This window comes from Episyrphus balteatus, chromosome 4 (assembly GCF_945859705.1).
Source record: "Episyrphus balteatus chromosome 4, idEpiBalt1.1, whole genome shotgun sequence".
NCBI classification, from domain to species: Eukaryota; Metazoa; Arthropoda; class Insecta; order Diptera; family Syrphidae; genus Episyrphus; species Episyrphus balteatus.
This window is the reverse complement of record NC_079137.1, coordinates 41,824,357-41,850,881: the sequence shown is the minus strand read 5'-3', so window position 1 is coordinate 41,850,881 and position 26,525 is coordinate 41,824,357. Positions and strand designations below refer to the sequence as shown.

At 28.8% G+C, this 26,525-nt stretch overlaps 2 protein-coding genes across 2 annotated transcripts; one reads left to right on the top strand and one right to left on the bottom strand.

The window, feature by feature from the left end:
- Positions 1-259: 259 nt before the first annotated feature.
- On the top strand, positions 260-1,913 carry LOC129919630 (neuropeptide FF receptor 2). The gene is made up of 5 exons (XM_056000578.1): positions 260-404; positions 463-948; positions 1,013-1,156; positions 1,213-1,557; positions 1,614-1,913. Exons 1-5 carry the CDS (start codon positions 381-383, stop codon positions 1,824-1,826), a joined length of 1,212 nt encoding a protein of 403 aa, XP_055856553.1. The 5' UTR covers positions 260-380; the 3' UTR covers positions 1,827-1,913.
- Positions 1,914-4,865: 2,952 nt separating this feature from the next.
- Positions 4,866-16,914, bottom strand: LOC129919219 (alpha-tocopherol transfer protein-like). Its single transcript, XM_056000073.1, has 5 exons — positions 16,848-16,914; positions 16,627-16,771; positions 5,663-5,968; positions 5,232-5,604; positions 4,866-5,175 (listed from the first exon to the last, which is right to left on the bottom strand). Exons 1-5 carry the CDS (start codon positions 16,912-16,914, stop codon positions 4,918-4,920), a joined length of 1,149 nt encoding a protein of 382 aa, XP_055856048.1. The 3' UTR covers positions 4,866-4,917.
- Positions 16,915-26,525: the final 9,611 nt, after the last annotated feature.

Sequence of the window (26,525 nt, the reverse complement as noted above, 5' to 3'; positions counted from 1 at the left end):
ACCGTTGATTTTTAATAATTTTTTTTTCCAAAATAAGTCAATTTTTCCGAATCACTCTGTATACATAGTTTAAGCTTATATCGCACACATTCGCTGATATTTTTATCAAGTTCTCACTGCTCATAGGGCTAACTACATAGCTTGAAATCTTTATTTTAATTGAATCCCCATTCAAATCCTGACACCTGTCACTGAAAAGCTTTTAACCACTTAAACTAATAGACGACACGACCTTATCAGTTTTGCATAGAAATGCACAACAAACTTACTCACCGGGGGTTAAAAAATTCCTTTAACATGAAATTTTTATTTCAGTCTTCCTTCGATTGTGATTAAGAGAGTGAAAAAATGTTAAAAATAGTCAACGAAACAAGCAAAATATGACTAAAGAAATCGAAGATTCGGTACTGTACCTTGAAAAAATCTTTTCAATTAAGTTAATAAATCACTGTTTGCTTTCAGTTAGACTACAGTACCTTAGATTTCCCAGAAGACCGCATTTGGTTTCGTATTCCAGAATGGGAAGTAATTCTAAAAGTGACGACATTTGTTCCGGTAATTGTGTTCGGTATTGCAAGCAATTTGATTATAGTTTATCTAATTATTCAAAATCGTGCTCTACGAACCCCAACTAATATGTTGATTGCTAACATGGCTGTAGCCGATACAGCGGCTCTTCTAATTTGTCCAATAATGTTTATGTACAATGATTTCTTTCAAAATTATATGATGGGACCTTTTGGATGCAAAACGGAAGGTTTCTTGCAAGGGTCTTTGTTAATAACTGCGGTATTAAATCTATCGGGGGTGAGCTATGACAGACTTACAGCTATTGTTCTACCTTTGGAAGCAAGATTGACAATAAAGGGTGCCAAAGTAGTGATGGTGGTAACTTGGCTGATAGGATTTGTGATTGCAACACCTTTGGCAATCTTTAGGATTTATAAGGTAGGTTTATTGGATACTTAAAATAACCCTCTATAGAAACCCGTTGGTTTTTAAAACATTAAAGGTACGTTTATGGAAGAACTTTAGAGAAAGTTACTGCAAGGAAAACCAATATATTCTACCAAAATATTGGTACTTTCTTATATCGGCTCTAGTTTGGTTTCCATTGGCTGTAATGGTAATATCGTATACAGCTATACTAATCAAGGTAAAAATAACTAAAATCTATAACATACGTTTTTCTAATTTCTGTTTTTATGTAAGCTTGATTTGTATGAAAAGAAAGTCCTAAGTAGAGATCATCCTTTAAACGTGTCCTACAAAAAGACAGCTGCAAAGACTATGTTTATTGTTGTTGTTGTGTTTATTGTTCTACGAGTTCCATTTACGGTCTTGGTTTTTATTCGAGCTGATCTCTTAGGCACTTATACTGGGGCAACTAACAACTATCGTACCCTATGGTACATAGCTCATTATTTGATGTTTCTTAATGCTGCAGTAAATCCAATCATTTATGGATATACAAATGATAATTTTCGACGAGCTTATGATCAAACTCCAATGTTTAGGTGTTTTTCTCGAACAAGAATTACCAAAAAATCAACAGAGGTATATTTATTATTTATTAAAAATTTAAATACTTTTTAAATTTTACTAATTTGCAGAATGATAGACGAAGAAACTCATCCTGCTGCTGTTACAGACTTTGTAATTTGGCCAATTTTCGTAGAACCAATATAGAAATGAATATGATAGTAACAAAGACAACAAGAAGTCCAATTGGAGTAAGGGCAATTACCAAGGAAACTATGATAGATTCAAGACAAACTTTTAATTACATACACGATGTAAATGAAGTTGATAATGGATTTATTTAACTTGTTAATCTAAAATAAATTAAGTTCTATTTAGAGTCATATTATTTGAAAAGTTTTTCACGTTTGAAAAACTCCCCGTATTTTGTACGACAGCTCTTTTTTAACTGTTTCGTCAATAAGTGAAACTTTGATATTATGAAGTCAAAGTAAAAAGAGCATACATAAGTAATCAAATTTTTGTTCGGAATAGTATTATGGTGTATGGTCACTTAAAAGTTATTGAAATTAAAAAAGGTATCTATTGCTTTCACCATCCTTGACAAAAAATAAAAAAAAAAATACAAGGAGTAAGAGAAGTCCATTCTTTAAGCAACCCACAAAACGGAGAAAAAAAAACAAATGTATGCTTTTGTTATCCTCTGCAGACTATTTTTTAACTACTACGGAAAGTCGAAGAAAATTTAGTTTGATTACCGCATTCTAATATACAGGGCCAGGGCCGAATTTAAAACTGTGGGGACTCCGGGTCCACACAATAGTGGAGGCCCCTTCTTATCTAATTTTTTTTATAAAATTAAATTAACATTAGTTTTAGTGTTTTTTTTGCCTTCAATTCCATTTTACCAACAATTCTATTCAAAACATGAAATTTTTTCAAATGTGGAAAAGTGTTTTTCCAATCATACTTTGTGATTGTTTTCTCTAGGTTGTTTGTATGGGTTTTTAAAATGATCTCTCATTAAACTCATGTTTTCAGGTAAAAATTGTTAATTAAAAAAATTTCTTTTGGAAATAAAATTACGAAATTTAAATCAGGGATCCAAAAAAAAAAATCCTTTTCCTTTACTTTTTATGAGTTAGTTTTTAGAAATTCATGGGGTTACTTTGGTAAAATACAATTGCTTATTTATTTGGCACAAATTCTTCTCCATTTAATATTGAAGGAAACATGGTGTTTCGTAATATTCATATATTCAAAATAAAATTGTATTGAGTCAGGTTCTTCCTGAGATGAAAAAAAGTCTACCAGCGTCTTAGAAACACAAAGGTGGCTTTTGTGCCAATATATATGTGTTTTAAACGAAACACATTATTTTGACCAAAGGTCATAACAAACCATTAAAACTGATTTAATTTCAACAGTCCACCAAACATAAACAAATTTTGTTAACATTTCCTTGTTATTGGTTGACAATTACTACATAATGGTGCTTTTTTGGTGCTCACTAAAGGTGTTACTCACTAAAGATGTTGTTATTTGCTTTTGAAGAACGAATTTTCTCATAGGTTTACAATACAAAAAATTATGTAAACAAAATTTTAAATTTAAAGTAACTTAGGCTTTAAGAGCCAATTCGTGCGATCTAGACATATGTACATTTTATTTTTGATGACGATAATAATTCTTTGGTTATTATTTGTATTTTTGTCGGAATATGATTTTTTTTTGCTGAGAAATGATCATTTTTTAAAATATCAATGTTACTTTTTTGAATGTTACGCATACACCGCAGTGACCCACATTTACACCACATAAAGGATTAATTAAAACCTCCCTACCTCCTTACGTTTTGACAATTAATTTCATTTGACAATAAAGTCATTGTATATTTTTGAGAAATTATATTTTTAGTAGTATAGTATACAAGGTTTCCCAAAAGTAATGGTTTAACGTTCAAGCGAAATATGCTGACTTGTTGAATTCAAATTGTAATATTTTTTGGTCTTACTTCAACTTTGGAAAATTTTATACTTTTTTTTTAAAACTTTAATAACAGGAAAAGTTTTTAAAATAATAAACCATACAAATTTGTTTCGCGGTGTTGCTCTCAAATAAAAGTAAGAAATTGAGTTTTCATAAAACTTGGAACTTTTAATTAATTTGAAGTGAAATGGCGCTGCGGAGGAAGCAAAATACTGTTGCAAAGTAGGGATTTTTTGAAATTTCACAAGAACTGCATTTAATCAAAATCGGTAAAGATTTGGGATAAACAAATTCTGAGTGGCTTATCAACATATTTTGTTTGTATCATTACTTTTGGGACACCCTGTATATACAATCTAAATGTTCACATAAAAATGAACTCAAAGTCCAATCGACTTTATTCAAAAATACATAAGTATGTAAATTTTTTTTCGGAAAGAAGCTCTGCGAAATGGGCGAGGGTTTCCCTAGTTTTTTTGAGATTATTAAAAAACGTGCCAACGCACATAGGGGTATTCACCTCCAAAACCCGTTCATTTAACTTTTTTGTAAAATTTGAAAAGTGTTTTTTTTTTGGCAAAAAAAAAAACAAAATGTCTGCCCCTTAGTGCCCGTTTAGCTTTTATCGTCTTTTAAGTATGTCAAGTATGTGAACCTAGTTTTGTGAAAATTATTGACTCTTTTAGTTAAAAAAAAATTTTTTTTGACGAATTGATATTTTATTATCAATTAAACAAATATAACCGTGACATTTCAACTATCAAATATTTATTGATATTGAAAAATATCAGAATTCACAATTTTTTTTTTCAGTGTAGGTATGCCTACAAATCCAAAATACTTTATTTATACCTAATTTCATTAAAAAAAAGCTTTATTACTGTTAATCAGTGGTTTTAGTCAAGTACAACTTCATTAAGCGAAAAAAATTCTCATGAGCGGTTTTTGAAGGTAAAATACCCCTATGTGCAACGTTTAAGTTAAAAAAATTGTAAAAAACTAAAATTAATGAGGACTGGTTCAAAGTAGAAGTTTTCTAAGTTCCACAAAAACTGCATACATTCGAAGAGAATTAGGACGAACAATTTGCAAAATTCTGATAGCATATCATTTACCATATTATTCCGTTTAGACCAGAACTTTTGTGAGAAACTTATGTAAGTAAAATGTAAAAGTTCAAAAGTTGAGAAATTCGAACTAAACGATTTTAAAGATATAAGATATTAGTCCCATAGCTTAACGTGACGTCAGCTAAATTGAATGTGGTTGATGAAATTCTAGAATCTAGTACATCTTTACCGGACTATGATTCCCACTTTAGCACTTTGTTGAAATTATTTTTAAGTTTTAAGGTTTTAAAAGGTAAATAACTTTAATAATATAACATATTTTTTTAAAATTAGGCTAAAATTTTTGTATTTATAAATTCTCGCAAAAAAATAATTTCTAATCAATTGTCAATTTCCGAAAAGATCCATTAATTCCGAAAAATTGGTCCACAACAGATGCTCTATCTTCACGAAGCTTATTATTGCATCCATATTCGTCTTCCTCGATGAAAAACTCCTTATGTTTTTTCAACTTAATCTCCCAGTTATCGAGAATGTCTTGAATTGTTTCACTTTTCCCTCCATATTCTACTGGAAAACAGTGCTTGGGGACATGTTCATAAAGGTTATTTAAGTTATTCCCATGAAAATAGAACTAAAAAAAAAAAAAAATAATTAAAAAAGAGATCCATATTAGCGGAAATGTCTTACCCTATTTCTTAATTTCTCATTAATTACACCTTTTACCATATTGAAACATTTCTGAACGGCTGGCAACATATTAATAAAATGAAATCCTTTCATTCTTGATGGCAATACTTTGTTTGTCATGACTGTGATTTTTTTAGCGAATATTGGATCAAAATTAAATAAATGGAACGGTGTAACATTGGCCAAATCCACAACAACCACATAACCTGCAACAATGGCATTGTCATCATCATAGAGACATAAATCGGCCATCATTATGCCGACTTTAAAAACTTCAACAACTTTAAATCTGTGGAAGTCAATGTTTCCAAAACGAAGCATTATCACACGTGGACCATCTTCTGATATTGGTTGTGGCAGATGTAACATTGAACTGTAAATGAATCACGTTGATCATAAAAAAAGGTTGGCTAAGAGAAAATCAGTCTTACCCTAATTTTAAAATCTCATAAACCTTTGGATCATCAACATCACGGTCTTTGAAAAGTTCCGGCATCAAAACTCGATATGTGTAGAAGCTTTCAATTTTTTGCTTGCATTTTTCCAAACTGAATTTACTACCACGCAGGAATGCAATTAGAAATTGATCTTGAGTTCGTGATTTCAAGTGACGTTGTCTGGTAAGCCAATGTCGTAGTGAGTCCAAGTAAAACTGCACATCATTCGAGGTCTCGTTCAACTCTTCAGATGCTTTTTTAGCCAATGCTGTTGGTAATGGTCGAATATTGCGCATGATTCTTAAAAGAAATTGAAGAAAAAAAAAAAATGAATTGCTTGATTCAAGGTTGAACTCTATTATTCCAGTACTAGTGTACTTAATTGAAGAAGCTGAAAATGCAAAATTATAATTAAATGCACTAGTTGGGATTTATAAAAATATACATTTAGATATAGATTGGAATCAGTTCGGATCGCGTTTTATATAATGCTCATCAATCATATTAAGAAAATTTAATTAAAACTTGGGACACTGTGGTGTATACGTACTTTTTTATAATAATTTTTTTTTTTAAGAAGTAACGTGCCTTTAGTTCGGGATATGACCTTAAGTTTACCTATTCAATTCGAACACAGAAAATAAGTATGAGAGTTCGGTAGAAATGGGACACTAAACACAATAAAACTGCTGGTCTAGGAAAATTTAAAGAGACTTTCCTTAATTTAATTCAAAAAATAACTCAGTGACTCTGCTTCTTTGACATAGTGGAGTCAAATTAGCTTTATACCTCGGAATCCAGGGAAAGTCGATGCATCTGAAAAAAGAGTATAGGGCTGCATTATAAAAGGGTCAAATAAGAAAGTTAAAAAAAAATATTTCACCGCTCTCGATTACAACAGTTTTTATGGACCGTTTACTGTCATTCCGTATGCAAGCGTCAATCGGAATTGCTGCCTCATTTTAGATTTTGATCAAACTTTGTAGGGATGTTCTCTAGGACTGTAAGGAAGCAAATCCATGATGATTTAATTTTAAGTTGCGTGGTTTCCCCGCTACCCGCATTCGAACTTTTTCAGAAGGTCATTTTTATATTATTATAGCTTTGCGTCTACTAAAGATATCTTTTTGTTTGAAACGCCATTTTAAAGCTTAAGAGTAGTAATTTTTGAATATATATTAAAAAATTACGTAATAATTATCCCTGAATTAAAAATAATTTTTGAAAAACTGGTAATTTTGCTGATTTTTCATGGTTTTTGACTGGCTCCAGAACCTTGGTTATTATATGTAGGAAGCTTATACTTACCAAATATTAAATATAGATATTTTTCAACAAAATAAATCTAAAATGAACTCGATGGCTGTACTCCTTATGCAAAAATTTTAAGTTCAAAGTTTTGAGTTTTTTGAAAAAATATTTTTTTATACTATGATTTTTTACGATTTGACTAAAGATAGAAACATGAAACTAACAGTATGTTAAGTTGAAACTTTTAACTTTAAGTCCTCTAAATAAAATTGTGTTATTTTCATATCTTCTTAGTGTACCGCTTGTTTGAAAATTCGCAAAAATGCTAAAAAGCCAAAAAAAAACCCTATTTAAGGCTATGATTGCACTATGTTTGACTTAAGATAGAAGCATGAAATTAATAGTATATTTAGTTCGTACTCTTAGCTTAACACACTGTAAGTTTTACATTTCTTCGTTTAGTCAAATCGTAGAAAATGACAGTATAAAAATTAGCTTTTTTAAAATACTCAATACTTTGAACTTAAAATTTTTACATAAGGAGTACAGCCATCGAGTTCATTTTAGATTTATTTTGTTGAAAAATATCTATATTTAATATTTGGTAAGTATAAGCTTCCTACATATAATAGCCAAGGTTCTGGAGCCAGTCAAAAACCATGAAAAATCAGCAAAATTACCAGTTTTTCAAAAATTATTTTTAATTCAGGGATAATTATTACGTAATTTTTTAATATATATTCAAAAATTACTACTCTTAAGCTTTAAAATGGCGTTTCAAACAAAAAGATATCTTTAGTAGACGCAAAGCTATAATAATATAAAAATGACCTTCTGAAAAAGTTCGAATGCGGGTAGCGGGGAAACCACGCAACTTAAAATTAAATCATCATGGATTTGCTTCCTTACAGTCCTAGAGAACATCCCTACAAAGTTTGATCAAAATCTAAAATGAGGCAGCAATTCCGATTGACGCTTGCATACGGAATGACAGTAAACGGTCCATAATAACTGTTGTAATCGAGAGCGGTGAAATTTTTTTTTTTAACTTTCTTATTTGACCCTTTTATAATGCAGCCCTATACTCGTTTTTCAGATGCATCGACTTTCCCTTGATTCCGAGATTTTACAAATTTTATGTCTAATTTGACTCGACTAACAGTGATTTCTAAATTTATTTATTAACACAAAAATATAAACACTGAACAATTTCAATTCCACTTCTATAAAGATTAATAGAAGGTTTAAAAGCGTCTGTATAGATTAATGACTGATTGCTTCGAACTTTATATCCGATTTATTTATTTTTGATTCTTTGTGTGATAAATTGTGTGATTTAAGGCATCTTTAAAATTTAACAAAACACTCAGGCACAGTTTTACTTGCAATACAGGTACTTTAAGGAAGTTTAGGATTAGTAAAAATCAAACTCAAATAACAATCAAACATGACATTACGGTGATAGCCTGCTTTTGTGCGATTTTCTTCAAACTTGGCAGTTAAAGGTTTGGAGTAATTCCCTACAGGGGAACAATTCATGTCTTATGATCAAAAAAGTAAGTGGAAAAGGTTGTTTTTCATAAAAAACGGCTCTAACGATTTGATTGAAAAAAATCGTGTGTGGTAGGTGATATTTTTGAAATTAAAAAAATTTTTTTTTAATAACTATAATAAGTATAGTAATAACTATAGTATACCGTTTTCAACGTTTTTAATCTTAATGTTGAAAATAAGTAAAATTTTCGAAAAAAAACAAAACATTTTTGAATTGATAAAAATTATATTTATTTTTTGAAAAATCAATTTTTTGAAAACGAACAAATGAATTTTTGTTAAAACTTTGTTTTTAACTATGTGTAAATTTATAGATATTTCCTTTTAAATAGCATACGAAACATTTTTTTGAAAAAGTTTTAATACTTTTTACGTAGGGTCAATGTGGGTAAATGTAAACAATTTCATGTCTTTTTTTTCTTTCGACTTTAGATTTTTATATGTTTTCACGGAACAACTTGAATGGTATCTTCAAATGCAAATATGAAATGATGGCAATTCTTCTTTATAAATATAAACAAATATTTCCCAAATTTTTTACCTTACTGTCAAATATGGCATGTTTACAAATACCCCACCATGTTTGTGTTTTTTTACAAATTTGGGGTAAATGTAAACGGTGGTTTAAAATTTAGAATTTCCTCTTTATCATATGGATAACAACTTGAAAAACGTTCAAGAAGGTATTTGACAAAAACTTTTTCAAATTCCAATAAAAGTTTTTGTTTTCTTCCTTTGATTCTTTATATAGAGGCCCAATATGAATCCTGAGCAGCTCCGAACGTCAAATTTTTTGTTTTTTTACGTCAAAGACCGATTTTGCAACACCATCCACTGAAAATGATGGTGTTGGCTACTTTAAAATGTGACTCCGCGGCACTTTAGCAATAGCAATCGACTAAAAATACTTTATTTTTATTAAAACCAATAATTTCAGCAAAAATATATGTTTATATTTACCCCCAGAATACGTTGTTTACATTTACCCATTATGAAAAATATTCTGGGGTAAATGTAAACACATGCAAATCAACATAAATGTTCTGTATTTTAAAATTTGGTTGTATCACATAGAATCTACATCAAAATTAAAAACAAAAAAGTATTTGCAAATTATACTGACTTAATTGAATCTACAAAAATATTTAATTTTTCTGAAAGACTAACGACTTGTTTGGCACTTTAAAAAATTATCTTTCACGGAAAATACGCTCGTCGAATGAATTCTCTCTTGACAGCAATGAGCTTGACGTATATGTTAAAAGATACATGCGTCCGCGATTTGTACTGATGTATGCATCAAAGAGATTTAACTGAAGCTTGTTATGAGCCATGTTTTCATTTACCCCTGTTTACATTTACCCACATTGACCCTATGTATGTATCTATCTATATAATTTTCAACAATTTCAAAATTTTGTACACGACATTCAATTGCATACCTGTATTTTATTTTGATTGTATTACTTATTCCATTTTGTGCCACTGAACAAAAGTTAAACCTTAAAAGTAAATTTTACTTTATTTATGAATTTGAAGAAAGGTATTGTAATATTTGGTAAAGAAAGATTTAAAAAACAATATATTTTACTTTTTCATCATTTATTAATCAATTACAAAATTTTAATAAAAAAACTCAATAATTATACCAAATTTTTTATACTTATACTTCTTTTAATTATACGCTTTTAAACTAAAAAAACGAAATTCTAGATGTTTTTACACACTTTCACCAATTCATTTTTGTATGTTATTTGTAGATTTTAACGACAGCAATTATTTTAATAATTTTAAATCTAAAAATGAGGATTAAAATTCTCAAAAACGTTCATTGAAGAATAAAAAATATTATACTGGTTTATAGAAGTTTTTCTTTTCATACATTAAACGAGAAAAAAAAAGTTTTTAAGAACTTATTTTGAAAATAGAAAAAAAATTAAACAAAGAACTTCTGAATGTTAGTAAAAATATTTTAGTTTAAATTAATTGCACTTAAAATTCAGCTTCTTACCATTTGTTAAATAAACACTTTTATTATATTCGAATACTTTCTCACTTAAATTTTTGATTTGCTCAAATTGATAAATAAATTATAATATAACCGAATATGTTTTGTAATCAACTTGCATAATTTATCAAAACTTAAATGTAACCAACGTCATTTTGAATAAATAAACAAAAAAGTTCAATAATTTATCATAAATACGATATAAAGAATAAATATCCCAAATTATAAATATTACGTATAAATTAACATTTTTAATATATAAATTTTAAATTGATAACAAAAAAATATTACACCAAAAATAATTTTCAATCAGAGGAGAAAGCTAACCGATTCAAATGAAAGTGCAACGAAGACTGGGCGCATGTGCAGCAACAGCATCGCATATTACATTGGCTTTGTCAAATGATATCAACTCAAACATTCAAACTTTTCTTCTAACATAAAATCTATCGAACATATTATTCATGTGTTCATAAGTGTTGTCAGACTTAGAGATAAGTTGTCCCCTTCTTTTTTTAGCAAATTCCCAATTTTTTTATTTTTATTTATTGCACCTTTTTGGCTATTGAATAGAATAGAACTACATATTTGCATTTCAGAGTAGCCAGTCGATTCTTTAAAGAAAGACTTTGCATTTAATCCAGTACTTCTGATTTTTACTGAGTTGCTTTTAGTTTTCGGACTCGACTGTAGGGGGCAATTATATTGCAAACGATGTTATATTGCCTTGAAACCCAAAACTGTCAATAAAATTTCTCAGTTCCTGTAAACTAAATGCTTTCCAAAATGTTATTTTCCAAATGTGATACATTTTATTTTTCTCGGTCCAGTCAGTGCGGAATTTTCTCATCAAAACATAAATTCGTTCCAATTTTGTTTGTTGACTATTACTTTGTGGCAAAGCTTTAAGAGCATAAAACAAATTTTGAAAGGCCAAAATCATGTTTCAAATTAGTTTTAGTGATATTTTTTTTCGAGTTTAAAGCTTTTAATACTCATTAAATAAATTAAATTCCGAAAAAATTTCCTTGAACTGGCAGCACTACCCAACTCTCATCATTCATCAATCATGACTATTTTTTGTTCGATGACTTTTGAACCAACAAAACTTGCCATGCGTGTGCAACATACATTTACTTTAGTTATCTCTTGTCAGTGTTGACAAAAAAATGATTGATAAGACAACATGTTGCAAAAAGTGCAATACTGTGTTGCATCTTTTTTGATTACGGATATGTACACATTTAAAATTTAACTTTATAAATACATTTTGATTATTCAAAAGAAATTGTTGCTAAACAATTTTTAGAGATAAAACCAGAAAACCATTGTTATATCTTGACTTAAACATGCGATGCAGCAATTTCGTAAATCCAGAGAAAAAGCCTGTTTTAGCTCCACACGAAATGTGTCAAAAATAGACGTTTTCAATTTGTCTTTGTATAACGACTGCAGGTGAAAAAGTTTTGATTTGAATAATGATGCAGCACGTGTGGAAAACAGGTAAGAGTGTTACATAAAAGGAATACTTATCTATCTGAGTTTCATAATACGCAAAGCAAATAAATTAGGTTTAAGTCTTCCACCTTAGCATGGTAAACATAGTTTTATGCATTTTAATAAGATATTGTTAGTTACGTTTTTATGTTACCCTATGATTTTTTTTTTATTGAGAACTGAAAATTAAGATAAGGTCAGGGTGACCAAAAATTCAAGATTCTTTTCGAAGTGTTAGCATAAAGGAGTACCTAATAAATCAAAAATAGGAGACTTTTATATGAAAATAGGTTCTTATTGGTGTTTTGTCGAGAACAAGTAGAAGTTTTTAGTCAAGTTTTGGAGTAAATAAAAATGTCGTATGTTATTTAAATGAAGAGTTATGTCTTAAATAATATTGCAATATATTGGATGTTTATTTTTATCTAAACAAATTTAAATTAATCACAGATTTCGAATTTACATATATCCTTTTCAACACATTCTTTAAATAACTTTGAGAATAATTAAATCCATATTTTTTTCTATTTGTTTAAAAGGACTGAATATTGATGAAACTACCTCATTTTGGTATAAACGAAACAAACATATAACAAGGAAATGATTTTCTTTTGACAAACAACATTTGTTTGGCCAACGTTAAAAGATTAATGACATGATTAATAGGACGACGACCGACGCGACGGTGTCCAAGTAGTTAAAGTTCAGCCTCAAAATGTTTACGAAAAGTGTCAACCTATCCATGAAATGATACTAAATAATTTATTAGAGATAGCCATTGCCATTAAAAGTACGATTGTAAAAAATTGGAAATTGAAATAAGAAAAAAAAAAAAAAAAAATAAATTTATATTCTTACGCTTTTTTACTTGCGATTTTTTTTTGAAAATCATTATTAACGGTACCTGCCATATAACTGTTTTTTTTTCAAATCCGATTATCTACGAAACTGCTTATTCGAAACTTTTTGTGAAAAAGCATTTATATAATTTAAATATAAACCAAAAATAAAATTACAAAAAAAATAATTTTTGGATTTTGAAAATTTTTTTTTGAAAAATCAAATTTTCGAATACGGGACATTAAATTTTTTGAAATTTTGTTTTTAGATACTGATTACACGGGTCGTTTGAACGCGACACTACTCGAAGTGTCTTGCACTCCATATGTTTTGATGCAGAAATGTTCCTTGGGGTCTAAATAGTAAGAAAAAAGCTTTTTTAAAATTTTCTATCGAGCTATTTGTTTTTTATGAGCTTAATAAGTTATGAAAAAACGTACTTTTACGTACTTTTTCACACGTTTTTGTTAATAACTCTGTTAATAATAATGGTAGAAACTCAAATAATGGCTCTATTTTTAGAAGAAATATGCCTCTTTTTAACGGCATTTCAGTCAAATTAGTGGCATTTTTATATCTTCAGATATTCGAATCTAAGTCCGTTCATTTTTTCTGCCCAATTCGATTTCACTAATCAAAAAGTTTTTTTTTATAGAAGTCAGGGTATACTTTTCTAATGGTTTTTCGTATGTTGAACTCGAATCCGAAGTCAAAAAAATTCCATCACATCAAGTTTTTGAGATATTACCGTTAGAAAATCAAAAATACCATTTTTTAACAGTTTTTGAGGTTATGTCATTTTGCGTGATAATTTTTTATAATTACATTTGTAGCGGTTTCTTAAAGAACTAAGTTTCTTCTTTTAAAATCCGTTTAAATCATTTCGATATCGCTTTTCTTCTCCGAGAAATCCTAAAATCAATTCAACATGTTTGGTGAATATTCTCTATGAAAAAAAATCTTATGTTCGTTTGGGTTTCATGGCAAATCGCAAAAAAGTAAGTTTATGGGTAAGAAAATTTTTCACTAACCAAAAAACTTAAAGGAATGCAAAATTTTTTTGCGATTTGCCATGAAACCCAAACGAACATAAGATTTTTTTTCATAGAGAATATTCACCAAACATGTTGAATTGATTTTAGGATTTCTCGGAGAAGAAAAGCGATATCGAAATGATTTAAACGGATTTTAAAAGAAGAAACTTAGTTCTTTAAGAAACCGCTACAAATGTAATTATAAAAAATTATCACGCAAAATGACATAACCTCAAAAACTGTTAAAAAATGGTATTTTTGATTTTCTAACGGTAATATCTCAAAAACTTGATGTGATGGAATTTTTTTGACTTCGGATTCGAGTTCAACATACGAAAAACCATTAGAAAAGTATACCCTGACTTCTATAAAAAAAACTTTTTGATTAGTGAAATCGAATTTTGCAGAAAAAATGAACGGACTTAGATTCGAATATCTGAAGATATAAAAATGCCACTAATTTGACTGAAATGCCGTTAAAAAGAGGCATATTTCTTCTAAAAATAGAGCCATTATTTGAGTTTCTACCATTATTATTAACAGAGTTATTAACAAAAACGTGTGAAAAAGTACGTAAAAGTACGTTTTTTCATAACTTATTAAGCTCATAAAAAACAAATAGCTCGATAGAAAATTTTAAAAAAGCTTATTTCTTACTATTTAGACCCCAAGGAACATTTCTGCATCAAAACATATGGAGTGCAAGACACTTCGAGTAGTGTCGCGTTCAAACGACCCGTGATTAGTAATTTCTAAAAAAACGGCTCTAACGATTTTGAAAATTTTTTTTCTAAAAATGCATCTTAATATATCAATCAAAACTGCATACTTGTTTTGGAGGACAATTTGATTTCAGATTTTATTAAAAAAAAAAACGAATTTTATTTTTTTGTCCAAATTTCTATATAAAAAGTCTTAAAAATTTAAGCAACTTTAACTCTAAGAGCAAGTTCGTGCGACCCAGTCGTGCATTTTATTATCTAGGTACTTGGAACCCTTAAAACGTATTTATGAAGTTGAGGTCTTAATATAAAAAAAAAATCCTCATCATCATAGTTTTCCATTTTAACTTCAGCCTCATAGAAAAACATCACACTTCGCTATTAATCGACTGTTTAGAAAATTGAACGCTCTACAAAATACCGTTGCATTTAATTTTTCAATTAAGCTATAACCATTTTTTTAAGCTATAACCAATTTTACGCGATAACTTCACAAGAAAACAGGTTGTGTGCTTTTGTTAAAAAGATATAAAAATTATATTTTGTCAATTTTCTTGTTAAAAAATTTATAGAGAGAAAGCTTAATAAAATAATATAAACAATAATAATAATAATAATATAAATATAATAATAATATAAACAAATTACTCTTTTCTTTTCTTATTCTCATTAGGTAATACCTAATAGGTATCAATTTTTTTTTTATGAAAAGCTTACACAAAATTAAAGGTACTTTTAAAAAGCTTAGTATTTGTTCTAAAGAATAAAGCCATATTTAAATTTTTACAATTCGGAAAAGATTTAAAAATAATTTATTGAAAACAATCATTTTTTATGAAAAAAGAGAAAAATCACTTCTATCACCTTAAAATCCATTTTTTTTTTTACAGTCTATAATAAATTGTATATCATCTAAAAACTTATTATTTTAGCTTTAATATGATGCTTCAATCATGTTTTGTGGTATTTTTGAAGTTTTTCAATTTAAGATTGTTTAGCTTGTAGTTAATGTACCGTTATGTAAACTAAACTCAACTTTCTACAACGTGTTTAGAAAATAGCCACTTTTATGCAATTTCGTTTTACCCCTATTTACCCTATATAATGATTGAATTTTTAAAAATCCTTTATTTGTATTCACCATTAGGTTATTACCTTTCAAATAAGCTATAGAAAATTTTTGTATCTCTAATAGTTTATTTTAAATTTTTAATTGAACACTACTAAAAATTTCATGCTGAACGGGAAAAAATGGCGTCACTTTTTCGTGGATGCTGCCATATGGTTCATCGATTTATAAGACGTTATCACGTCAAAAATATTCGAGTTCCAAAGTTTGAAAAACTTCATTGAAGTTTTGTATTTTACATAACGTTTTTTAATTTTGAAACTAGTAACTGAACTGTTGGGTTTGCCATGTGTTGACAAATGATTAACTTTTTTTTATCCTTATGGAATTAAAATATAATTTTTTTGCACAAATCTAGAAAAATGGGATTTAACGTACATACACAAGGATGCATTTACAAAATTGGAGACTTCATAGGGTTGCCGCAATTTTAAATTAAATTTTTCATCCGCTCAGGCGGAGCGGGAGACAGAGACAGCTATACTTATAAAGAGTCAGTAGTTCAGGGTGTTTAACTGTAGAACGATTTGTATATTGCAATAAAGCTCCGGGGTTCGATTCCTAAGGCAGCCCAATCATTTTTATTGTTTTATTTTTTGTTTGCTTACAATAATAAAAATAACTGTTTTTTTTCAAAAACTGATCTGATTGTTTTACATGGTAATTTTACTTATTAAAAATCACCTTATATTCAGACCAACTGATTTTTCAATGCCCATTTATATATAAATTTAAGAATAAAAATTCAAATTTGTTTCTTGCTGGATTAAAACTTTTATTTTTATTTAACAAGTTATAATCATTTGGAGTGCTTTTTTTGTCCAAATTACAAAACTCCTTTATAAGCATTCGCATTATTTAACACCTGAAACAAAAACAATATTATACCATATAAACCTTTTAATAATTTCTTTTTAACTTACCCTTGAATAATCATTTTTAAATCTAAGGGTGAACACATCAAAAGATTGCAAATTCCTTTGGATATATCCATATATTGTGCACCTCCTGGCATGCATTTCATTTCTCCGCTGGAAGGAAGTCTTGCACAACAAACTGGTTGAGAAGCTTAAATTTAACAAAAAAGTATAATTAAACAGTAAGTTTCATTTCTAAATAGTAATCATTTAAAAGAAAATCTTACTTGCTGAACAGGCGCTGAAATAAGCAACAACCATGAAAAGGGCTACGAAAATTGACAAGTACTTCATTTTTTTTTTTAAATATAAGATAGGTATACCAAGGTGTAGAATACTTAAACTGATTTTTTAGAACGGAGAGTTTGCCTTTTATAGCATTCTAAATCCTTTGTTTTTTAAACAGTGCAGTTCTTTGTATGCATAAAAAGGGAAAGTGTCGTTTAAAAAGTTATTTTTGGCAGAGAAATGATAAATTGGAACAAACAAAAAAACAGGTAATACCCAATATGGAAATTTTTAAAAATCAATAAGCCTCATGAGCATTGCAAATACTTCTAAATTAAATAAATATTTATTTGTGACCAATTGCGAAAATAATGAAACCATGTTTATTTTTGTTTTAGCTAGAAATTTTGAAAAAAAGTTAAATATTATTATACAAAAAAAAAAAAAAATTATAAAAATAAAATACAAAAATTGAAACTGAGTTTTAAAAATGTATTCTTCTTTTTTTTTTTTAATTTAAATGTTCGTGAAGTTAAACTTATTTGAATTCATAAATATACTGCAAAACTTGATGGATTGATTTTATATTTTAGTGATAAATCGAAATTCTCCATTTAAATATATTTCAATTTTGGTAAAGTTTTAAAAGGCTTTGATAAAAGGGTTTTGAAAATAAAATATCTTAAATAGGTAGGGGAAGTCGGGGCAAGACCGCCTATGGGTGCAAGACGGTTTTCGTACTATGTTGTATGAAAAAAAGTAAAATTGGCAACACTTGCAATATAAAATAGGTGCCCTTTGGTACGATCGATCACGTATGTAGGTTTTAGCAATTTCCGAAGAGTTACGGTAAATTTTGTGATTTTTCATCAAATTGTTATCGTTCATGTGAAAAGTCAGTTGTATTTTTGACACTGAAATAATTAAAATTTTTAACTTTTCCTTTTTTTATAATAGAAAGTGAATATTAAAAAGTATTTTCTGCGAAAGAAGGAGTCATAAAGATAAATTTAAAAAAAAAAAAAAAAATACAGAACATCAGATATGATATGACTGGTAGCTTAAACAAAGTGAAAAAAGAAGTTCACCGTTAAATCTTCCAAAAAGCTAAGCAACAGGCGCCAAACAATACTGTAATTGATGATTCTGAAGAAGAGGATTTTGCAGATTGTATTTGTACCTTCTATCTGCAACTGTTTTCTTGATCCAATCCAAAGTATTGTTGGATTAAGTGCAAAATGTGTACCAAATGGTACCAAAAAGCTTGTGCTGGAGTGAGAACTAATGAAAATATAGCATAATTGTGTTATTTTTACAAATATGCTGAATTTAAAACAATAAAAACGGTCTTTCTACCAGCAAAATTTGAAAGGGCGGTCTTACCCCCATGTGGGGGCAAGAGGGTTTTTTGTTAGATGTTTTTTCAAAACGTATTATCTTTTGTTCAGTATTTTTTTTATAATAACACTGGTCAACAAGGTTTTTGCCACAAGAAGCAATATATACTTTTCTAGTAGTTTTTGGGGTGCTGAATCCGAATCTGCAGACAGAAAAGTATGATTGGCCTTCGTTTTTTGAAATATTACCATTAGAAAATGTCAAAAAAACGTAATTTTGGCTGTTTTCGAGGTTATGTTTTTATGTGGAGTAATTCATTATGAATAAATTTGTAACGTTGCCTATAAGAGCTAGTTTTATTCTTTCAAAAAATGTTTAAATCTTTCCGATATCTCTTTTTTTGCCCGAGATATTTAAAATTTAAGTAGCGGTCTTTGAATCGGAAACAACACTTTCCAGCCAAATTAACTTTTTTTGCCCCAAGAATCAAAATATACTTTTCTAAAGGTTTTTGGATTGCTGAACTCGAATCCACAATCAGAAAAATTTTATTAGCCTTCGTTCTTGAAATATTACCGTTATAAAATACAAAAAAAAGGGGTTTTTTTTTTATAACGGTTATATTTCAAGAACGGAGGCTAATAGAATTTTTCCGATTGCGGATTTGAATTCAGCTACTCGAAACCCTTTAGAAAAGTATATTTTGGTTCTTGTGGCAAAAATTCTGTGACCAGTGACTTATACTTTAGATTAAGTTTAGTTACTCTTTGGCTTATTAAATGAAACTTAAGATATCTCGAGCAATAAAAGAGATATCGGGAAAATTTAAGCAGTTTTTGAAAGAAGAATATATGTTGTTATAATAACCGTTACAAATTTGTTTATAATGAATTACCCCACCTAAAAACAGAATCTCGAAAACAACCAAAATTACGTTTCTTAGCATTTTATAACGGTAATATTTAAAAAAACGGAGGCCAATCAAATTTTTCAGACTTCAGATTCGGATTCAGGACCCCAAAAACTACTAGAAAAGTATATTTTGGTTCTTGTGGCAAAAAAAAGTTAAATTTTGTTGACCAGTGTAATGAGAGTTTCTGCAAAAAACATTAAACTTAAATGAATAAAAACTTTATTCTATTTAAAAGATGTTTTTAATTGGTTTTTAAGACAGTCAAACACTAAGTGGGCTGTCTTGCCCCCACTTCACCTTCCTTTTTTTTATTTTTTTTTTTAAGTACTGATTTGTATGGAATTTTCAAGGTTTCAATCCTCTTATAAGTGGGAATGGGAACTATACATTGTGTCGTACACAAAAACGGATAAATATAAATTCAGTGTCTTTTAAAATTCATACGTGATATCCAATTTATTTTACATTGACATTTAATAAAAAAAAAAATTACTTTGAGGTGTAAGATTTCAACCTGAATACTAGGTCTGTTTAATGGAAAAAGTCTGGGACAGAACAAATCAGAGCAGCACAAGTTTGTAAATACTGTCAGAACAAGAAAGAACAGAAAAGTTCAACTTCGTATTTAACAAGATTGACAGTTGTCTGTAATCACTTGAAAAATTATAATTTCAAAAATCATTTCTTAAAATGATTTTTTACTTGAAGTTAATGATTTAATAGCACTTTCAATATTCCCGTAATTTTGTTTTGTTTTTAGTCAAAAACTCTTAAGAAATTCACTTTTAAAATCTTATTTTCTCTTCAAACATTTTTTTCAAAAACGACATTATATCCGAATTTCGTGGAAACATGTAACTATAAGTTATTTTCTTTTATTTTTATCACAATCAAACAAAAAGCTGATAATTGACACTTTTCACGCAGTTGCTCTACCCAAAAAGTAGGAGCAGAAAAACTAGAACTTTTCTGTGCTGAACAACTTCATGGAACATAAAATTACAAATTGTAGAACAGTTTTTTACTTGTTCTATAGGGCAAGTATTGGTTTCGTGTCGAAAAAAAATTTGAGGTTTTAATCAAAACCAACATTACGATGATGGAGAATTCCAAAAAAGTGGGTCTCGCAATTCCGTCCGTGCGTCTGTGCGTCCATCTGTACACATTTCCACAGCCTAAACGGGTATACGGATTTTCTTCAAATTTGGTATAGATGATTTTTATGGAATTCTGAAAGTTGGTTTTTTTTTGTTTTTTTATATCTCGCTTAGAAAGTGTACCCCCATACAAATTTTTCAATTCAAACCAAATAACTCGAATACGGCTATAACGATTTTTATTAAACTTTGCAGACGTAATATTCAAAGCCATTGCAATAAAACTGCATTTTTATTTTTTTCAAAAAAAGTCAAATAAAAAAATATTTTTTTTTTTCATTTAACAAAATTTTGCCACAAATGTCGTCTCTTCCCCAACATCAACAAAATTTCTTTAAATTTGTATAGAGGCAGCTCTTAAAATCTACAAGTAAACTAACATTAAAGTGTTTTATACTGCAAGAGCAAGACCCCAGTCGTGCATTTTATTTTTTCATGAAACACAAAAAACTTGTACTTTTCGGAACTTTTCTGTTCTTATCTGTGCGGATCAGATTCATTAAACAGACCTACTAATACCGTGTGTGAATTGAGTTTAATATTTAGCCAAGATTAAAAGTTAAATTTGAGAAAAATGAGAAAAATCTCATGTCCGCATTTTAGAGGTCAAATCGCAAAATGCTAATTTTCAAAATCAGCAATAATAGACAATGGTATTATATGCACATATGATACATGACTTCGAGATATTTTTTAATGCTGATTCCAGAAAATCTAAAATCAATGCAAAATGACAGATGATGAGATTTTTTTAGATTTTTGACATAAGTTATAGAATATCCAAACAGAGATAGAAACCAAAAAATTAGCCTATTAGCATTTATTCTAAGATTGTACAAGGATGTTTCTTAGTACATATCCTAAAATTTACATATGAAAACCTTTCATGCAATATTTGGTTCCTCTACCATAACTTTTAAAGGTTTTTCGGTAGTAGGTTCGCAACTGTTATAATAATATGGGTTGACAGATGAAAAAGAGGTGTAACTTTTTTCAGAGATGTCAGATTGAATTGATTTTAGATTTTTTTGGAATCAGCATAAAAAAATACATCGAAGTCATGTATCATATGTGTATATAGGTAATACCATTGTCTATTATTACTTATTTTGAAAATCTCCATTTCGCCATTTGACCTCTAAAATCGCGACTTGCGGACATGAGATTTTTATAGACTTTTGAGTTAAGTTATAGAATGGCAAAATGAAGATATTGAGCAAAAAAAAAATTTCTATTAGCAATAATTCAGAGGTTTAGCCCTTTTTTTCACCGTATTTGACTGTATTAAACAGTGGTTTTGTGTATTTTTGTTAATAAAAGTTCAAAACTTTTAATAAACAAAGAAATTTGAAAAAGTAATACAAGAATGTTGACCAAACATAAAATTCAAAGTACAACGCGTTTGGCAGTTTGAAAATTGTAAAGACTTAATAATATGTTTTTAACACCATTAAATCTTTTATTTTGCAAAATGTAGTTATTCATTTAATATTCAACACATGTGTGTATGTCAAAAATTTGTATTTGGCTGAATATTTAACCCTTAGAGACAAGAACATCAATTTTTAGTTATTTCTAGATATTTTTGTACAAACCATCATGAATCCGAGCGACACACAAATTTTATTTTCTAGCTGTGATTCAAATCTTGGCTTACATACAAGCAAATCCCGAAGATTATTTTCAAGGGATGTAAATTTCCTACGGGGACTCTTCGCTTGGGAAAACAATGATTTACTCCATAGGTGTTTTTACAGGACACTATCTTTAAAAGGTTTGACACGCAAAACGAAATGGGCGTGTTGCATGGGTGGAAAACGTTTACCATCGTCTGTGCACTTACACTGCTTTCTTCAATAGAAGAAAACTCCATCTAGGTGAATTTTTCTATGAGGAAAATAGACGTTAAAGTCAGTCCTTATTTAAAAGATTGCATTGTTGATGCACTTCATTTTGGAGTTGGATCACCAGGATCCGAAAGAATTTCGACTCTTATACTTCCAAATCAAAGACCCATCCAAGATACCAATAATTTTATGTTATCACCAACATCCTCATAATGCCAGTGGGTCATTTGTCTATCATGTGAATTTTAACCAAAAATAAGCTAAGAGCGTAATTTTGAAATCAACTTTAAAATGGTATATACATATATATTATAATTTATGAATAAAAAGTCAATTTGTTTTTCTTGCTGGATTAACACTTTTATTTTTATTTAATAAGTTATAATCATTGGAGTGCTTTCTTGTGCAACTTTCAAAATTCCTTTATGATCGTTCGCATTTTTTAACATCTAAAAAGGAAAGAAGATTGTTTAGTAACTTTCAAATAATGGCTTTTTTTACTTACCCCTGTGTTATCAAGTTCATGTTGTCTGAACAAAACAAAAGTTTGCAATATCCTTCGGGTGAAATATCAATTAGTTGTTTACCCATTCCCAAGGGTTTCTTTTCTCCTGTAAACAATGTTATCTCACAAGCTCCGGGAGAAGCTTTAAAATTTAATTAAAAAGTAAGTTTCATTTCTCAAGCTAAATCTTTTAAAATAAAATTTTACCTGCTGAACAGGCTCCGAAATAAGCAACAACCATGAAAAGTGCTACGAAAACTGAAAAGTACTTCATTTTTTTTTTAAATATAAGACAGGTATACTAACGTGTAGAATACTTAAACTGATTTTTGAGTACGAAGAGTTTGCCTTTTAAAGCATTTTAAATTCTTTGTTTTGTTTTAAATGCAGTGCAGTTTTTTTATGCATTAAAGGGGAGAGTGACTATTTTTGGCAGAGAAATGATAAATTGAAACAAACAAAAAAACAGGTAATACCCAATGTGGAAATTTTTTAAAATCAATAAGTCTCATGAGCATTGCAAATACTTCTAAATAAAAAAAAAAATATTTATTTGTGACCAATTGCGAAAACAATGAACCCATGAATGTTTATTTTTGTTTTAGTTGAATGTTAAATATGTACATTGTACAAAAAAAGAAAAATATATATATAAAATATCTACATGAATACAATTTTTAAGGACAAAATTGGAACTGATTTTTGAAAATGTCTTCTTCTTTTTTTTTCAAATTTACATGTTCGTGTAGGTATGATACATTTATACAACTTATTTGAATTCATAAATATCTTTTGTCCGAGCCATATCCATCAGAGGACCGAAGATTCCTTAATAAAGTAGACCGGTTTTCAGTTTTTCCGGTTTTTTTTTCGGTTAATCTGGCCGGTTTTAAACCGGACCAAAAAACCGCTTTTTGGAATAATTTGATAGTCAAAAAAAAAAAAAAATATTGAATCAAATGTGTCCATTGTCCAATCAAAGAAAACTTTTCGAAGAAATTCCCTAAGCTAAGCTTTTTTTTTTAGTTTGAATTTGTTATAAGAGTTCTAAATTCAACCTTAGTAGGAGGCTTTTACTTTTAGGAATTTTTTGAGCTGAATATGAAAGAAAATTTATAATTGTGTGGTTAGTTGAGAGAGGGAATGAAAGTTTTGAGAGTTTTCAATTTTTTGTCTCGCTCGGTTTTTTTTTTTCGTTTTTATTTCCAAAAAAGGGACAAAAAACAGAAAAAAAAACCGGTTAACCGAAGCAAAACCTGCCGGTTTTTCCCATCCCTATTATCTATTCCATTTTCCATTCAACGAGCTAGTTTGTATCAGGAGATTGCTAGGTTCAGCGACAACAATCCAGCCAGTGATCCTACTTAGGGAATCATCTGAGAATTTTTGGAAAGGATTTGAATTTGATATTTCATATAAAGAGGCGCATTGAGAAGAACATAAAAAAATATTTCTTTTGTCCCAAAAACATGTGGTTGGGCCGCCATTTTGAAAAATGCTTTTTTGTGATTTTCTCGGCTCCTTTTTATAGTAGAATGGATTTTTTTGTCTTGTTTTGTAAAAAAACGTATTTAAAATTTTTTTAATTAAATAATTTTTTTTTGTAATGTTTCTCTATAAAAAGTTATTGACGAAAACATGTAAAATTTTCGGAGAAGATAGTGAGTTTTACATTTTTTTCAGTGTAGGTTTATCTGAGCGAAAAACTTATTATTATAACATTGAAACAACTCTGAATTTCCTACATTTTGGTATATTAAGTTTTTTTGGACGTCCAAAGCTATTTCAGTTATAACCTGACAATTTCATTAATTTGATTGACCCCAATGATAATACTGCTCAACAAAATTAAACTGTTTTTTGACAGAAGAACCAAAATATATTTTTTCTGAATGTTTTTGGGGTGTTGATTTTGATTCCGAAGGCAGAAAAAATGTATTGGTCTTAGTTTTTGAAATATTACCGTAATAAAACGCAAAAAACGTTATTTTTATTGGTTTTGAGCCTCTTTATATGAAATATCAAATTCAAATCCTTTCCAAAAATTCTCAGATGATCCATTTTTAGCTCCCTGTTTCCTGTACTATCCCGTTAAAAGCACAGAGTTTATCACTCCAGAGGAAATCCAAGGTTTCATTCACAAGAGTAACTTGAAGATTTCTATCATCTAAGTCGGCGATGATCCTTTTGGCAATACTTCTCAACACCTACATCACCAACCTCTTTTCATAATGTGACTCTCTCATTGCACTATCATCATCAGGTCACTGTTGAATACTTTCTTGATATTGAAACTGCATTCGACAGTGTTTGAATTCAAGGACTTATTTATAAGCTCTACCAACTTGAATTTCACGTTCATCCAATTAAAATAATTTACAAATTCCTTCATTCATTAAGTCTAAATCTGCAAACAACAACTAGGACCTCAAGATCAGAAGTTGGGAAACTGGGGTTCAACATCTTTAACATTTGCACCTGGGAACAACCTCAATTCTATGCCCTGGTTATTAGCTGTCAGAAGATTTGAAGCTCACATGAAGGACGGCTGTTAAATCTCTGCCAGAGTTAAGGCAAATGTTATCTACATATTTTATAAAACAAATACAAACTACCTAACCACAAACTACCTAAAACTACCTAAAATTGAAAATTTCAATATCTATTTTATAAAAAAAATCAACTCTTTTTTAGTCCAATAGCGTTCCCGCGAATAACTATTTGTCTTTATAATTTAAAATTTTTTTTTAACATTGTAAAACGAAATATTAAAAAAAAAAATATTACAATTGCCTCGATTATTGATCATATTATTGACAAAAATAAAATTTTAACCTTAAACTCCACCACTTTTTTCTTTATTTTTGAAGTGAAAACTTCTTTAGTGTCGTAGTGATTTGAAACAAGATGAAACGAAAACGCGATACGAACATTCAACTTGTTATAACTTTTTTTTTTTAATAGAAAGATGAATGAAATTTGTACTGTAGATAGGTAATTAAATAAACTATAAATGTACAAAATTTCAATTAATTTCATATTCAAAATTCTGAGATAACGGTAACAAGATGTTCTTTTTCTACACACGTTATATCTTTTGATCTAGTGCACATACAAATTTGATTTAACTTTAATACGCATGCTGATAACATAATCTTTCATTTGATATATCACAAGTAACTATACGAGCTCTACAAGTTACACAATCTTAAATTGAAAAACTAGAAAAATACCTCAAAACACCTGTGGAGATCTGTTGACGATGACCAGTTTAGGAAGTACCGTAATCTCAGATTGAAATTTCGACATAGTTGGCTTTAAAAAATTCTTATTTTTTTTTTCTAGGCATGGTAGAAATATGATTCATACGTCATATCAAAGGTGAAATAACCTTTCAGATGATATAAAATTTACTAAAGGTTGTAATTTAAAAAAATATATTTAATGGTGTTAAAAGAGAAAAAATATTGATTTTTTTGCTTTTTTGATGAGAAGTGATTTGGTTTAAAAATATAAATGTATAGACATGGACGATATAAATATTTTGAGCTGAAACAATAAGCTTTCAGATGATATAAAATTATTATAGGTTGTCATGTAAAAAACATGTATTTAAAGGAGATAGAATAAAAAATAGTTAGATTTTTTCTTTTTTTTGCAAGAAATTTTTTTTTTAAGGTTTCACTTCTACCACGTGTGAATTGCACACATGACTTTTTTTTTGTATGTCAATAGTTTTAAATTGTTTTTGAATTTTTGTTTTTGAATTTTAAAAAGGTACAAATTAATGAAAAAACTAAAGTATTTTACAGATAGAACACCATTTGCGTACTTATCTTTATAATACAAAATCTAATTTTACCGAAATTTTGATTGAAATTTTTTACAAATCATGGTAACATTGTGATCTATCTTGT